The sequence below is a fragment of the Sus scrofa genome, chromosome 14, assembly GCF_000003025.6.
Source record: "Sus scrofa isolate TJ Tabasco breed Duroc chromosome 14, Sscrofa11.1, whole genome shotgun sequence".
NCBI classification, from domain to species: Eukaryota; Metazoa; Chordata; class Mammalia; order Artiodactyla; family Suidae; genus Sus; species Sus scrofa.
The window spans coordinates 130,276,239-130,292,486 of NC_010456.5; the positions used below are offsets into that span (position 1 = coordinate 130,276,239).

General features: G+C 47.6%; 1 protein-coding gene across 1 annotated transcript in view; it reads left to right on the forward strand.

Annotated features, from left to right (window-relative positions):
• Positions 979–16,248, forward strand: part of PLPP4 (phospholipid phosphatase 4) — a 147,416-nt gene continuing 132,146 nt past the window's right edge. Inside the window, exon 1 of the mRNA XM_001924179.5 lies at positions 979–1,130. Within this exon, the coding sequence (XP_001924214.1) occupies positions 1,075–1,130 (56 nt within the window). The 5' untranslated portion in view covers positions 979–1,074. The remainder of the gene's footprint in view (positions 1,131–16,248) is intronic.

The window sequence follows — 16,248 nt, forward strand, 5'->3', positions numbered from 1 at the left end:
GAGAGGATCTGGCCTTTGATCCTGAACCCTGAGGATGAGGCTCCTGGTCCTACCTGCAGCCCCTACTGCCTCAGGTGCTGGCGACAGTGCTGTGTCTTCCCTGAGGGACTCTGACCCCCCGCCGGGGTAGGGACTGTTCCAGGCTTCCCCCCCCCCCCTTTCACATTTCACATCCTAGTCCAAAGCTGCTGGCGGCTGGGGCAGGGGTGCGCCTCTGGCCTGGCGCTGGTGGCATGGCCAGGACCTAAGTTCCCCTTTGCCTTCAGTCTGTGCCGGGACCCTCAAGTCTGCCTGGCTCTTCTAAGCGCAAAGCAAAGACTGCGAGTGATCTCGGGGGAACTTCCTGGGGCGGGGAGGTGGGGTGGGGGTGGGAATCCAGGTTGGAAAGATGTAGGAAGGGCAGAAAACGGGAGGAAGGCTGCGCTGCTCAGCAGGAACAGTGGGTGCCAGGGCTGCCCAGAGCCTGAGAGAATCCCCAAAGCGCTCTCCTACTACCTGCCCACGTGCGTGCGTGTGCCAGGGAACAAGTGACCGGAGCCGAGAGCCGGAGGCCGGCCGAGCCAGGAGACGCAGAGGGGCCGCAGACAGAGACCCAACGAGCGCTGCCCCGGCGCGGAGCCCGGGGGCCGCCCACTGGCAGGGGAGCCGAGGAGTGTGCAGGGGAGGCGGCGGCGGCGGCCGGGCTTCCCCGGGCTTCCCCTCGCCTGACAGCGAGCGCACGGCGCGGGCCCGGGGCGCGGAGGCGGCGCCCGGCGCCGGGGAGCGGGGAGTCCCGGAGGCGCCTCCCGCTTGGCACGGGGCCGTGGGGCGGGGAGCATCGGGAGCTGTCATCTCGGCGTCCCCGAGCCCCCGAGCCTGAGGCGGGAGGTTTGGGCTGAGCCCCGATCCGCCGCCCGCCCGCCCCCTCCCGGCGCCCGCCTCCCGCCTCCCGCCCCCGCCCGCGGCCTGGAGCGCGCCTCCCTCGCCGCCCGGGTCTGGCGAGCCGGCGCTGGCCGAGCTGCGGGAGCCGCCGAGAGCACCAGCCGCCGCCGCCACCGCCGCCGCCGCCGCCGCGGGAGCTGCTCCAGCCGCACCATGCGAGAACTGGCCATCGAGATCGGGGTCCGAGCCCTGCTTTTCGGGGTCTTCGTGTAAGTAGTGGCGCGCCGCGGGAGGGAGCGCACGGAGTCGGGGACCCGCGGATCGAACATCCCTGCGCCCCAAGTTTGCCAAATCCCGCCGGGCCTGGATTCGAGGGCCCCTCCACGCCCAGGCCCCGAGTGTGCCCTAGGGGATCAAAAAAGACCCTCCTTCATGGGACTCTGCGAGCGAAGGGATCCACGCGCGCGGGGCTGAGACCTGCCCCTGACACCCCCATGGCGCCGGCGAGCGGGTCCGGCCGCCGCTCGCGTTCCTCGCCTGCGCCTTTCGCCGGCTCCGCACCAACTGCCCGAGGATCCAGGGCTGCTTCCCGGGACGCGGACGCGCACCCTCGCCGGCAGCCTCGCTGGCGCCCTCGGGAAGTTTCTCCCGATGTGTGATCTCCCGAGGAGCCCGACGTTTGCAGTCTTTGCTCCAGGCTGCCTCTCTCATTGCCCCCCGCGGTGCCCAGGGCCAGGCTCGGTCTCCTTTCGTGTCTCTGCTTTGGCGCCCGGGGTCCTGGTGACCGTTTCCCCAGGAGACCTTTGCCGTATTTCCACGGCTGGAAAACTGTTGCTGCGGAGGCTCACGAGGCGGGGGCTGCAGCCTGAGGTGTGGGCTCCGTACGCCTGCAGCTCTGTGCTGAGTCCCTGTCCTCTCAGGGCTGCAGCGAAGTGCCCCGAGGGCCCTGAGCGGCACGTACCTGGAAATAGCGGTCTGGGAAAGAGGCTGGGGCTCTGGCGCAGCTTCTTTCAGAGACGTCTGAGCCCCATTGCACCCCCCCTCCCCGCCCACCCGACCCGCCGCCCACCTGCCTCCCAGGTCCAAGCAGCAGGGAGCTGTCGTGTCTCTTGCCTTTCAGATCCAAGCCCAGAACACCTGCTCAGACCCAGCGCACAGCCCCTGGTCATCTCCTGTCACCTAGGCACTCACACATCTCCAATTCTCTCTCCATTAGGAGGTCAGGTTCTCTCTCCTCTACCCATGCCGATTTTCAGACATTTAAAATATATTCAAGTTGCCTGAACTTTCTGGATTTGCCAGGGTTTTTTGTTTTTAAAGCCCACTGAGCCATTTCCAAACAGGAAGCCCCTCTGGATGTCTGCCCCAAATCTGGAGCCATTGGTGGCAGGTGGGAGGCTGTGAGATGACTTCTGTTCTGTGCAGTCCAGGGTATGCACATGGAAAGAAATGTCCTTTCTTGCATGTTTTCCTTTAGGAAGGACTGAAGGCATCCAGAGTATTTAGTCACACCATCAGAAAAAGCGGTGAGCTCCCCCAGATGCAGAAAAGCCCTCTCTCCCGGCTTCTCAGTAAACACTAGTGTTATTCACTGGGAAGAAGGAAAGGGAACTTTGGTTGGGTCCTGATGCACTTGGGAAAACAGAAAACACTTTTCCCTCCTCTTAGTCTGTTTTTCTACCTTTGGAAATACGGGAAAACTAGTACTTGCCTTGTGGTCAGATGGGGGCAGTTTCCAATTGGTGGACAGGCTAATCCCCCTTCAATTATTGTGTGATGGAAATGATGGAATAGTGTTCAGTGCACAGTAAATTTACCATTTGTTGGGTGAATGTGTGAGGAATGCTGAAAGAAAGTGAGGTTGGCTTTTCAGCTGGCTCGTTTTGATTGCCTCTGGGAGTCTTCAGATTAAAAAAGGGGTCCAATAATATGTAAGTATTGTATTTCCAGATATTTCTTCAGATAGCCCCCCCAAACATTTATGAAATGTTTACAAATATATAATGAATGGTTCGTGCAGTGGATTTGAAAGTTTGATAATGATCTTTTTATGTGCTTCTTGTTTCCTCTAAGGATGTTATTTAAAAACCAGGCAGTTTATATTCTCCAAATTTCCCCTGTGTACTAATTACTCAATGGGGGGGTCCACTGTTGCCCGAAGGGATACACTTGGGCACTGACAGCATTTTTGGATGATTCCCTGGTTTCATAGCAAATTGGAAATATTAGTGGCATGCCCAACCTGTGGCTCTTTTACATGCAAAGACCAGCTCTGATATGCCCAGTGCCGGACTTCCTGGGTGGGAATCTCAGATGCTCAGATGCTGTTATCAGCAGGCAGATAACCACTTCCGGAAGGACTGGCTTGGAGCACGCAGATACAGATGACCCTTTGTTTTCTCAGATAAGCTTCTGGCAAGATAACAGAGGCTGACTTTGGTGGGGGGGGGTTTTATTCTTCCTTTTGCTGGTGCTGGTCTGAGGGCAAGCTTCAGTGGCGTGTACCCACCTCTGCTCGGTGAAGATGGTAGTCTCAGGAGCAGGGCTTTACCCCAATAGGCTTAGAAAGTCCCCCTGGGCATGCTGAATCCAGTTTCTCTGCTCTTGGGCCCAACTTAGCTGATATTATTGGTTCTTGTTAGTATATCTATGTATTTCTCAGGATAAGCGAATAAGCCTTTTTAGGGGGATACCTTACTTCTTGGCAAGCTTGTGCCTCTGGGGAAACATCACCCCAAATGGACCTGTCTCTGATCAAATTTACGCTGCCTGAGAGTAGAATCCCACCACCCAGTGCCTACCTGCTCCCGTAGATTTGAAGCTAATACTGATGAAGTGCATTTTTGGACCCAGGGGTAGTAGGATATACTGTTCCTCTTGTTCTCTTAAGGAATCAGTTCTCCATCCTTAGATCAGGTTTAGTACTGAGGTTTGATGTGCAGAATTCCAAGAGGATGCTCACCATAGATCACCTGGTAGGTGCTCAGTCCTGCCTGAGAAGCTCTAGTCACTGAGAAGAAAATTAGTAACAAGTAATGCAAAGCCAGGCTAGCACATAAAGTTTAACCTAACAGGACATTAATTAGTTTGAGGAGTCCATGCTTAGGAAAAATCCAGGTACGATGTATAGCTTTGAGGTTGAATTTAGTCCTGTGTGGCTTAAGGGCTTCAAGGCCTCTTTGCTCTTACTTAGGGACTGTAAGCAGAGCAGAGAGAGGGATCACCCATGGGCCTCCTCCATGCTGCTGCCACCAAGACCCAACAGAGATTCCATGAGTGTTTCTGTACCTGCCAGAGCCAGCACTTGACCTTGCTAAGCAAGCGCAGTTTGGAAGCAAGGTGGCCCCACAACCACAGTGTAATGGCCCCAGGACCAGTGGCACGTGGACACTGACGCTACTCTGCTTCCACTTTTACTACTGTCTCCAGTAGAAAAACTACCATTTATTGAACACTTACTATGTGGCCGCACTAATGAAGACAATCGCATATGCCATCGAACCCGACACACCTCTGGTGAAGGGGGTGTATTTTTATTTCTGCTCATGGATGAAGAATCTGTAGCACAGACAGATGGAGAGATGCCTGCATCACAGAGCTGGGAAGGGCGCAGAGGTCTCAGTCTTGATGCTCCAGCCACGTGGTCTGGACTCTCAGTCACCCCACTGAAGTGCTTCAAAGAAATAGCCGCAGCCAGGGTTGGTGGTCGAGGGCTCGCTCTCTGCCAAAGGCATTCCTTGTGATTCTTTTAAGCCTCGTTTCCCTGGAGGGGATCCTCTTCCTTTTCCCCACTTCACAAATAAGGAGATCAAGGTTTAGAAAGGCTAAGTAACTTGCCTGCAGATCCTCAGCAAGAGGCGTAAGGTGCTTCCAAACAGGCAGTTACCCCACCCCCCATCCCTAAGCTGCTGAGCTAGACCGTGTCCAGCACCAGGCTTCCGGATCAGAACCAAAGTGACCACCTCCTAGAAGCCTTAGGTGGCCCCTTATTCTCCAGAGAAGCAAGTACACAGCTTGGACTCGTGTATGGGGAGAGCTGTCACTCGAGTCCTAAAATCAGACTCTCAGGGTGACCCCTCGAGGGTGGAGGTTGCCATCGTGGCTCCCATTCCCTGAGCAGTGGGGTTGTGCTTGTGGCAGATGCTGGGGGGTCTTCTGAGCCCAGAGGCCATGATGTGGTAAGGAAGCTGCTGGTAAGAGCGTGAAGGAGCCAGTGCTGCTTTGTCCTGCTGCTGCTGGCCATCGGCCTCGAGGACATCATTTAAATCGGAGAACCCGGAGCTCCTGTGGTGGCTCAGTGCATTAAGGATCTGGTATTGCCACAGGCTGTGGTGTAGGGCACAGCTGCAGCTCCAATTTGACCCTGGCCCGGGAACTTCCATATGCTGCAGGTGAGGCCTGAAAATGAAAAAGAATTCAGCAGAAAGGACCTGTATTTATTGCATTGCAGAAAGGACCCTGGAATTGGATGACAGTCTGAAATGCTGGGGTCAGGGGTGGCGAGGGGAGTGTGAGCTGCCTGTTGCCCCCTGTTCCTCCATCCCTCCCTCCTTCTCTCTCCCTCCCTGTGGCCCCTGGAGGCTCCCTGTCTGCCATGGCCCTGCCCCTCCGGGAGCCGGGAGTCTGTCTACTCAGGATGCCAGGCTGTCAGGGAACCCAGCATCCTTCTTTGAGCACTGCTGTGCAGGAGGCCTGTGCCAGGTGCTGGGAAGATGCAGGGAGGAAGGCTGGGGCCTCCGAGCGGCGCACAGCCTGGCAGAGCAAGCGCACAACGCACGCTATTTGTTATTTTTCCCGGTGCGATCGTAATCATTGGTCTTGAGAGTTTTGCCTCCAAACATTCCTCTTTTCTCATTCCTGTGGTTGACAGATGCGTCCTTGGCCTTTTCTAGGCGCCTGCCCGGTAGTCGTTTTCTTTCCCCTTCGTTAGTAAACTTGAGTTTGTGTTATTCCAATCATACAGCGGGAAACTTGGCATTTTTAGCCCATCCAGGTGACTTGCTTGAGGGCACTGGCTGTCAGGTGGGTTTTTGGAATACTGACAGGCACACATCTTTCTTTATTCCCTGTAAGAGGCCAGTTTAGGACTCTAGGCAGGGGATGGTTATGGTGGTTGGAGCAGAGTCTGTCCTCCGTTTTACTGACGTGGAGGAGTTGATGAGTCTTGGGAGGAAGCAGAAGAGGAGACAAGTGCCAGGCAAGGCTTTTTAGAGCTGCCGTCTCACCTGAGTCTTGAGCAGTGCAGGGCGCTTGGGCCCAAAGATGTTCCTGCAGATGGAGCGTCCTGGAGCAGGAGGCACATTTTGGCTGGGATCAGGGCACTACGTGGGGCCTGAGCCCAGAGTGCGGGTTTTGAGGGGGTGGTAAGAGAGGCAGGAAATGAGCCTGGAACAAGCACGCGGATGGTCTCTGGGGGGCCCTGCCTGGAAGGGTGGAGGTTCCCTTGGAAGCACTAACTAAACAAAACAGCACCGTGATCAGATCTGTGCCCGGTGGGGGGTCGGGGGGTGGGGAGTGGCTGTTCCCTTGGGCACATAGGGCCTGTTTCCTCCGTGCACAGCTGTGCTGCTGCCCCTGGGCCCCACGGTGCTCTCAGGAACCCGAGATTATTCCGCTTGTCGGGCAGGTTACACACCTGGTCTGGAGACTGCGTCTCTGCTGTCTTTGTCTTCCCTGCCCTCCCACCTGGGCCTGGCATGGTTGGTGCTGCCTGAGAGCTCCGCAGGTGGCACCTCGTTTCTATCGGTCATGTTTATAGGCCTGAATCTTCTGCGTCCATCCAGAGCAAGGCTTCCCGAATTACCTGGGGCTCAGTTCAGACCTAACTGCATCAACCCCTAGAGTAGAGCCCAGGAATCTTCCATTTCAACAGGTGAGCCTTCTGTCCATCACCTTCGGGAACTACTTGTGTGCAGTTTGTGGAGCTCGGGACCCTCTTGTGGTCAAGGGTTGGTCGCCTCCGGTTATTTTCTCTTTTCTGGCACACAGGAGACTGTCCTTCCCAAACCCCCATCTTTAGGTAGAGCCACGGGGACCATGGGTGGAATGACAGGTGTCACCCCCAGGTTGCGGCAGCACCAATTCCCTTTAGTGGCCTGGCGCTGTCCTTCTCCATTGGTGGCAAGCGTGGGGCTCTGTGTTGAGATGGCAGAGCTGCCCGCTGCCAGCAGCAGGACCGCTGCTCTTGGAGGTAGATTCTGTGGGACAGAAGGAAACATTTTGCATATTCCTTGCAGTTCTGGGATCCAGTAGCTGCTGTTGCAAACATCTATTCTATCAAACTCATGCACATGAAATAACTTTGCTTGCGCTCTACAGAGCTGTTTGAGGCAAAGTGTAAGTGACAGACCATGGGCTTTGGAGCCAGGCAGATCTGTGTTAGAATTTGGCTCTGCCACGAACCAGCAAGTTGCCTCAAATCGCTAAAACTCAGTTTCTTCCTGTGGGAAATGGAGATAATTCCCCCTTCATTTCATTCTTTTTTTTTTTTTTTTTTTTTTTTTTTGGTCTTTTTGCCTTTTCTAGGGTGGCTCCTGCAGCATATGGAGATTCCAGGCTAGGAGTCTAATCAGAGCTGTAGCCACTGGCCTATGCCACAGCCACAGCAACGCGAGATCTGAGCCGCGTCTGTGACCTACACCACAGCTCATGGCAATGCCGGATCCTTAACCCACTGAGCAAGGCCAGGAATCGAACCTGCAACCTCATGGTTCCAGTCAGATTCTTTAACCACTGCGCCACGACGGGAACTCCTCATTTCATTCTTTTAAATAAGGTGCTGTCAGTGCCTGTGGTACATATACCAACAATTAGCTGTCTTCTCCCTACTCCTGTGAATTCCTATTATTATACGTGGTGTCCTAAGAAGGGCAGGGTGGCGAAGTGGTTACAGTCTTGGCCTTGGGTTACCGACTGGGGGCTTGAATCCTGGCATGGCCCCTAGTGGTGTGAGCCTTTTAGCCAGGTATTTATCTGGCTTCAGTATGTGTTTCCCCATCTGTTCAACAGGAATATTAACCAGCATCCTTGGACATAAGGCTTGTGAGGATTAACCTAGAGCTCAGCAAGTGGCAATGTGATTATTATTATCCTTTTATTACGATGAATCCACAACCTACATGAAAGGGACATGCCATAGGTAATTATATAATGCTCTTATTATAAAGGACTCACTACGATTTCTGTAAAATAACAAACTCCTTTAAATATACTTCAGACGATTCCTTTTAGCCTGCAGTAAGTGAGGTAGCTTGCCACGGGTTCATTCAGTGAGCTCTCCTTCCATATGCAGTGTGGGCTGCTATGTGGTGGAAGGGACTGGTCTCAGTTCTGTAGCTTCTCAATGGCAATAAACAGCTGGCCTTTCACAACTGTGATTCTAGACATTGAATCAAATGTTAGTGGCGGAGTTCCCGTCATGGAGCAGTGGTTAACGAATCTGACTAGGAACCATGAGGTTGCGGGTTTGATCCCTGGCCTTGCTCAGTGGGTTAAGGATCTGGTGTTGCTGTGAGCTGTGGTGTAGGTCACAGACACAGCTTGGATCTGGTGTTGCTGTGGCTCAGGCGTAGGCCAGCAGCAACAGCTCCGATTAGACCCCTACCTGGGAACCTCCATATGCCTGCCACAGGAGCAGCCCTAGAAAAGGCAAAAAAAAAAAAAAAAAAAAAAAACCAAAAAAAAAAAAAAGTGTTAGTGGCATAACTGCATTAGATAATGTGTAAGGAAAACACTGTGTTCCCATCATTTACTTCCAAGCCCATGTTCATCATACAGCGTTCTGCTAGAAGCCTGGGGCAGACACAGCTCTTTCTTTTCATCAGACACTCTCACCACCCCCAGGTGGTACGTGCTGGACCAAGCATGCCCTGTGCTTCTCCCCCGCCTGGGAAGGCATCTGCTTTGTCATCTGATAAATGGAGCATCCTTCTGTTTGAAATATTATTTGCCACTGTAAAATGAGTCGGCTGTACCGAGAATTCTGAGAATTGATGATGTTTTTGCACAGGGAAAGACATGCTTAGAATGCCACAAAAAGCCCAGGAGTTTCCTAGCTGGATAAAGTTATCTCAATTAGTTATAAAGATAAGATAAGTTATGCCTTTTATGATGCCCACAAGGCTCATAAGAGCTCTGTACCTCTATTTTTCTATGATAGTGGGTTTTTTTTGGTTGTTGTTTGTTTGTTTGTTTGTTTTTGTCCTTTTTGCCATTTCTTGGGCTGCTCCTGCGGCATATGGAGGTTCCCAGGCTAGGGTCCAATGGGAGCCATAGCCGCTGGCCTACGCCAGAGCTACAGCAACGTGGGATCTGAGCCGCGTCTGCAACCTACACTGCAGCTCATGGCAATGCCAGATCCTTAACTCACTGAACAAGGCCAGGGATCGAACCCGCAACCTCATGGTTCCTAGTCGGATTCGTTAACCACTGCGCCACGACAGGAACTCCTATGATAGTGTTTTTAAGTATGAACATCTCTTAGTAATATTGCTTCTTTAAAAAATATAATCTCGAGGTTCTGCGGGTGCGTTAGAAACACTGGTGCACCATGAAGAAGGGATTGGCACAGGGCTTGGGATGCCCGGCTGAGTGAGCAGGAAGCGAGGAGCAGCTGGGGCTGTGGAACCCGGGCACGGCTTCCTCCCAGACTCTCAGCATGTGACTGTGAAAAATTGTCCCACCCAAGTGATGGACGGGTGGTTATTCTGTCTCCATTGAAGGCAGAGGAGCATGAAACAGGGTCAGAAGCTGCAGGAGCGTCTGGACTGGTGTTCAGGGAGGTAGCAGTCTGCCGATCAAGGCTTGCTTTCTCCTTTACTGGAGGGTGTTTTGAACCTTATGCAATTGCTGATATTTGACGGTTTTGACCTACATGAATGGGAATTTCCTTTAGTTAGTCCAACCTAAAAATCATGCACACAAAGAAAAGGGCATGAGTCATAATCGTACACCTGCCCAGAATAACCCCAGCCTCCGAGCCCCCTTGCACCACCCCAAAAGTCTCAGCACTCTGACTTCTAACACCGTTTTTGAACCCTGGGGACACAGGATTATACAGTGTGTCCTCGCTTCTGCGCTTTTTAGTTTTGCCCAGCGCGCTATTGAGCCTCGAGTTGTGCATCATTGTCATTTGTTAGTTCTCGTTGCCGTAGAGCGTGTTGTTGCATGACGGTACCTCTTTATTCATTTTATGGATATCATTTATGGATATTCAGGTTATTTGTCATCTTTGGCTATTAAGCCTAATGCTGCTGTTGTTTTTAATGAACATATTTATAGTTTCTGTGGGGTATTTACCAAAACGTGGGAATGCTAGTTTATTCATCTGAGGTTTTTAAAGAGGATTTGGCCTCTTTCTGTCTGGCTCAAATTCTAAAAGAGAGCAGCTAGTCTGTATGCTGCTTTAATCTCAATGCGTTGATCACTTACCCGGAGTAAAGCATGTGGCGGCTCTGGTGAATGACAGGAGGATGCCTAGAGTTCCCCTGTGGCGCAGTGGGAATGAACCCGACTCATATCCATGAGGATGCGGGTTTGATCCCTGCCCTCTCTCAGTGGGTCAGGGATCCAGCATTGCCATGAGCTTCGGTGTAGGTCACAGATGCACCTGTGATCCCGTGATGCCATGGCTGTGGCTGGCAGCTATAGCTCTGATTCGACCCCTAGCCTGGGAACTTTCATGTGTTGTGAGTGCGGCCCTAAACAACAAACAAACAAGCAAATAAAAATAACCAAAAGATGCCTAGAGCTGTGTCCCCATGGGAGGGCAGGCAGCATGGCCGGGAAGTCAGCTCATGGGTGTTGGATTTAAATCCTGACAGCTGATAATAAAGCTGTGCCCTGGCTTCCCCATCTGTAAATTGGGGACAGGATATCACTGCCCAGGAGGCTGTAAAGTTGAAGGTATGTTATGTGTGACAGGCAGGGGCCTACCACGAAGCTGGAACATGCATGGTAGGTATTAAAGCCAGTCTTTCCTTTCTCTGTCTCTCTTTCTTCCTATGGGGAGGTGGAGGGGCAGGTCAATAATAGATCCCTAATGTCACAATGTAATAATAATAATAAAATGAGTGCTGAACCTGGAACTAGGATTTAGGAAGTCTGAGGGAGGTGTTTTGAGTAGTTGTTCAAGAAGCCATTGAGAAAAAGCAGTGGCTGGTGTGTGTTGTGTACGTGTGTGTGTGTCCTTTAACTGACCTGTTTCTCCATCTTGGTTAAAGGAAACAGGCTTTAGCATTAACCATGTGCCAGCTTTGTACTAGGCACTGTCACACCCTGGATGATTTAATCTTCACAGCCCCCGACTCTCAAGAGGTGATACTGTTGTCCTAACTTACAGAGTTAAGTGTTGAACGCTCCTGAAATACAGAGGACTCTTCCCAGTCAATATGAGAAGAAAAAAAAAAAAAAGGACCGTGGGCAGGAACAGATAACTAATAAAAATATAAATAACCAATGCTCATGTAAATATTTGATATCCGTAAACATGCAAGATATGCGTCTAAAACAGTAAAATACATTGCATATAGATTAGCACAAGGTTTTTATGGGCAACAACAAACAACTGTGCAGCCATTGGAGTTAGATTTGTAGATAACTATTTGTTAGCTCAGGAAGATATCCATAAACTGTTGTTAAGTAATAAAAAGCAAGTTGCATAATTGTGCATAAAGCTACTGTAATGTGGTAATGTAATAAAATCAACTTGTGTCTATATCTGTAAGAAAAAGAGCTATAAAGATAAACAACAAAATCTTAATGGTGGTTATTTTGGGCTGATGGGATTACATAATGTTTGCTTCTTTCTTTATGCGATTTATTGTCAAAATTATTTTACAGTAAACATTTATTACTTTCATACATAATTAGGAAAATCGATTTAGAAGTTTCCTGTTACGAGAAAAAAAAAGAAGCTCAGGAATATCCTTAGAGTGCTGGATGATTCTTTTGTGATGGCTTTAGAAATATCTGAAGTGGAGGGGAGTTCCCGTCGTGGCGCAGTGGTTAACGAATCCGACTAGGAACCATGAGGTTGCGGGTTCGGTCCCTGCCCTTGCTCAGTGGGTTAGCGATCCGGCGTTGCCATGAGCTGTGGTGTAGGTTGCAGACGCGGCTCGGATCCCGCGTTGCTGTGGCTCTGGCGTAGGCCGGTGGCTACAGCTCCGATTCGACCCCTAGCCTGGGAACCTCCATATGCCGCAGGAGCGGCCCAAGAAAAATAGCAACAATAACAACAACAACAACAAAAAAGACAAAAAAACAAAACAAAACAAAAACAAACAAACAAAAAAAAGAAATATCTGAAGTGGGAATGTCCCCCAAATCAACCTTTCTATATTTTATATCAACTAAAATATTTAAAGGAAAATCAGAAAGTGAGGAGTAGCATGTAGGATGTGTAAGATCATGGTGAAACAGATGTGATTGGATGCTGCAGGTGGAATTGTAAGTGGACATAACCCTTTTGAAGAGCAGTAGTGCAGTGCACGGACAGCCTTAAAATTACTCTTGTCCTTGGACATAGAACTCTTTAAAAAATACGCCGAGGCACTGATGTAAAAGATGCAAAACCCTCATGTACAGAGATGTTCATTGCTGTGTTCCATACAAAGCAAATATATTTGCCAAATAAAAATAAATTGTAACTCAAATTGTCAACATTGATAAATTATGGTTACACATAATAACATGGAAATGACACAGGAATCCTAGATAGCTACTGAAGAAATACTGGATAGCTAATAAAATTTTGTGATGTAATGAAGAAGGAACTATATAAAAATACATCATATTTGCAGACAATTGGAAATATGTCTGATTTGGGCAAATATTAGAAAGGAGGACACAAAAGTGAATGGGAATGAATTTGCTTCCCCTCACTTAAACGTTACTTTGAGATTATAAAAGAGTTGTAAAAATTGAAACAATGCGAAAAGCCTGTTTCCCTGAACTCCTGACTTCTCTCTGCCAATTCCATTACTTTCACTTTTTAAAGGCAATATAACAGCAACAACAAAAAAACCTGAGAACACATTTTATCTATAGTTTAATTTTTTTACCTAATGTATCTTGGAGATTTTTTTATCTCTGTAGATCTACTTGATTCTTTTTGCTGGCTGTGTGCTGTTCCACTGTATTAACCTATTCAAGGAATTTTAGACCTTCCTTCCTTCCTTCCTTCCTTCCTTCCTTCCTTCCTTCCTTCCTTCCTCTCTCTTCTCTTCTTTCTTTCTTTCTTTCTTTCTTTCTTTCTTTCTTTCTTTCTTTCTTTCTAACAGTATTTTATTTTATTTTGTTTATTTATTTTGTCTTTTTAGGGCCAGACCCAAGGCATATGGAAGTTCCCAGGCTAGGGGGCGAATATAGCTGCCACCCTACATCACAGCTCACAGCAACACAGGATCCTTAACCCGCTGAGAGAGACCAGGGATTGAACCTGCATCATCATGAACACTAGTCGGGTTCATAACATGCCACAACTGGAACTCCTCTGGTTGATTTGTTTGTTTGTTTGTTTTTTTAAGGCCACACTTGTGGCATATGGAAGTTCCCAGGCTAGGGGTCAAATAGGAGCTGCAGCTGCCAGCTTACGCCACAGCCACAGCAACACTGGATCCGGGCCATGTCTGCAACCTATGCCACAGCTCACCGCAACGCTGGATCCTTAATTCACTGAGCAAGGCTAGGGATCAAACCTGCATCCTCATGGATATTAGTTGGGTTCATTAACCACTGAGCCACGATGGGAACTCCTCCTCTGGTTGACTTTTAAGTTTATTTGCAATTTCTATTATTGTGCACATTTTAATGATATAGTTAAATCTATCCATCTCTTCCTTTACAGTTTCAAAGTTTCTGTCCTATTTAGAAAGTCCTTTCTCATCTAAAACAGAAATGGTATTTTCTGTTCAGATCTGTATTGCCTAGTATCTTATACTTTCATTCTTTAATTATAATTCTTTATGAGAATTTTTTTAATTTATGAAGGGAGGTAGAGGTTTTAACTTTTTTTCTTGCATGTGGTTTGTCATTTATGAAACAGACATTGTTTTCTCAGTGACATCTTCATCACAAACAAATTTTCACATGTCCATGGATTGCAAATGAATTCTATTCTGCTTATCTGTTTGCCTGGTTGTGGCTCAATATAACATTTTAATTATTGTAGTTTTATAGTTTTTTAAGGTAGTTGGGGGGAGATGGCTCCTACTTCCTGAGAAGGAGCACAGTGCTTAAAACTGTAGGATCCTGTGGGTACAGATGTGGCTCAGATCCTGTGTGGCTGTGGCTGAGGCATAGGCAGTGGCTACAGCCTCCCATTAGACCCCTAGTCTGGGAACTCCCATATGCTGCAACTGCGGCCCTAAAAAAACGGAAAAAAAAAAAAGAAGAAAAGACTGCAGAATCCAGAGCCAGGATGCCAGAAAGCACAAATCTGCTATTTACTAGTTATCTGATCTTGGGCAGGTTGCTGTATCTCTCTGTGCTTCATTTGCCTAGTCCTAAATATGGGCATAATTACAGTGCTAAAATAGTTTCATGAATTGAGATCAGAGGCTGTGGCTTGTGTGATTTCTGTGTTTGAGTTTGTTATGATTTTCTGTAGGGCCACAGAATTCATAGTCAATTTTTAAATATACATACAGTGTACATTTTTGTAAATTTACATAGTTTGAATATAATGAATAGTTTCTGTTTGGTGGGTACAAAGCTCTAAATGTATTAAAGCAAGTTAGTTGTGCTATTTAAATCCTCATGTTTTCACTTGTTTGAATTTGTTCTTTTTATTTGTTCTTTTTAATGTGAAGCTATGCTCCCTCTGTCAAACTAGGGTAATTAAAGCTTTCACAGTTTTTTGGAAATAACTAATATTTCATCATATTGCTGCCAGCCTCTTCTTTGTTGCTGTTCTGTAAGTGGTGCTTCATTTTTACGTTTCCCACCTCTTGTTTCTTTCTTTAGCTGAATAGCTAAGATTTTCTTTGCTACCCCTCAGGGATTTGGAAGCCAAATTCCCATGTCTACATTTCTACTTAGTATTCTTAAATTTTCAGAGTGTCCACTGTGGCACAGTCTGTTAAGAATCCGACTGCAGCGTCTTGGTCCCTGTGGAGGCGTGGGTCCAATCCCCAGCCTGGCACCCTGGATTAAAGGATCTGCTATTGCCACAGCTATGGCATAGGTTGAAACTGCAGCTCAGATTCAATCCCTGGCCTGGGCAGTTATATTTCTATGGGTGTGACCTAAAAAAGCTTTTTTTTCTTTCCTTATGCTGAATCGAACATTTTATTATTATGAGGTTTCCATCTGTGTGTTAATATTCCTTATTTTGAAGTCTCCTTTATCCAAAACTGACATATAGCTACATTAGCTTTCTTGAGATTAATGTCTGCACAGAATATATTTTCTCGTCCTTTTGCTTTGAACCTATCTGTATTTTTATGTTTAATGTATGATTTTTGTAAACAGCTTGTAGTTGTACCTTTTGATTTTGTCTAGTCTGGCCAGTCTCTGCCATTTATTGGAGTGGTTAAGCCATTTACAGTTAATGCAGTTGATGGGGTTGGGTTTAAGCCTACCACCTTGGTGTTTGATTTTCATTTGTTCCATCTGCTCTTGTTCCTCTTTTTCTGTCTTCTTTTAGGCTTATCAAATACTTGTATTACATTTTATCTCCTTTTATTTTAGTTATAACACTTGGAAAAAATTTTAGTAGATTCTGCACACATTATAATATGCATTGTTTTACTTGTCATCTTTAAGTCAGTATTACACCGTTTCACATACAGTGTAAAAATCTTTCAAAAGCATTTTTCCTCATACTCTTTGTACATTGTCATGTATTTCACTTTTGCATATAAGTCCCGTAGAAGATTTAGATGATTTTTGTCTTTAGCCCTTGATATGCTTTTATAGAAATTAAAATTTTAAAATATATTTATCCACATGGCTACCATTTCCAGTACTCTTTTTTAAAAATCATTTATATGTATATATATATATTTTTTCTACTGTATAGCATGGTGACCCAGTTACACATACATGTATACATTCTTTTCTCTTTATTGCTTCTTTTAGATTTGGTTTTCCCTTTAGGATTATATCCCTTCGGCCTGAATTACTTCCTTTAGCATTTCTCCTAAGGTAGGTTTGCTAGAAGTGAATTCTCTTAGTTTTTGTTTTATTGGCCTTGTCTTTATTTTTGCCTTTAATTTTGTTTTTGTTTTTAATTAGTGCTTTCTCTGTGCTGGGCACCATACGGAATGTCTTTTAAAAAATTTCATTGAAATATAGTGCATTTATGATGTATGTTTCAGGTGCACAGCAAAGTGATTCATTTATATATATAATATGTAGTCTATTTCAGATTCTTTTCCTTTATTTCAA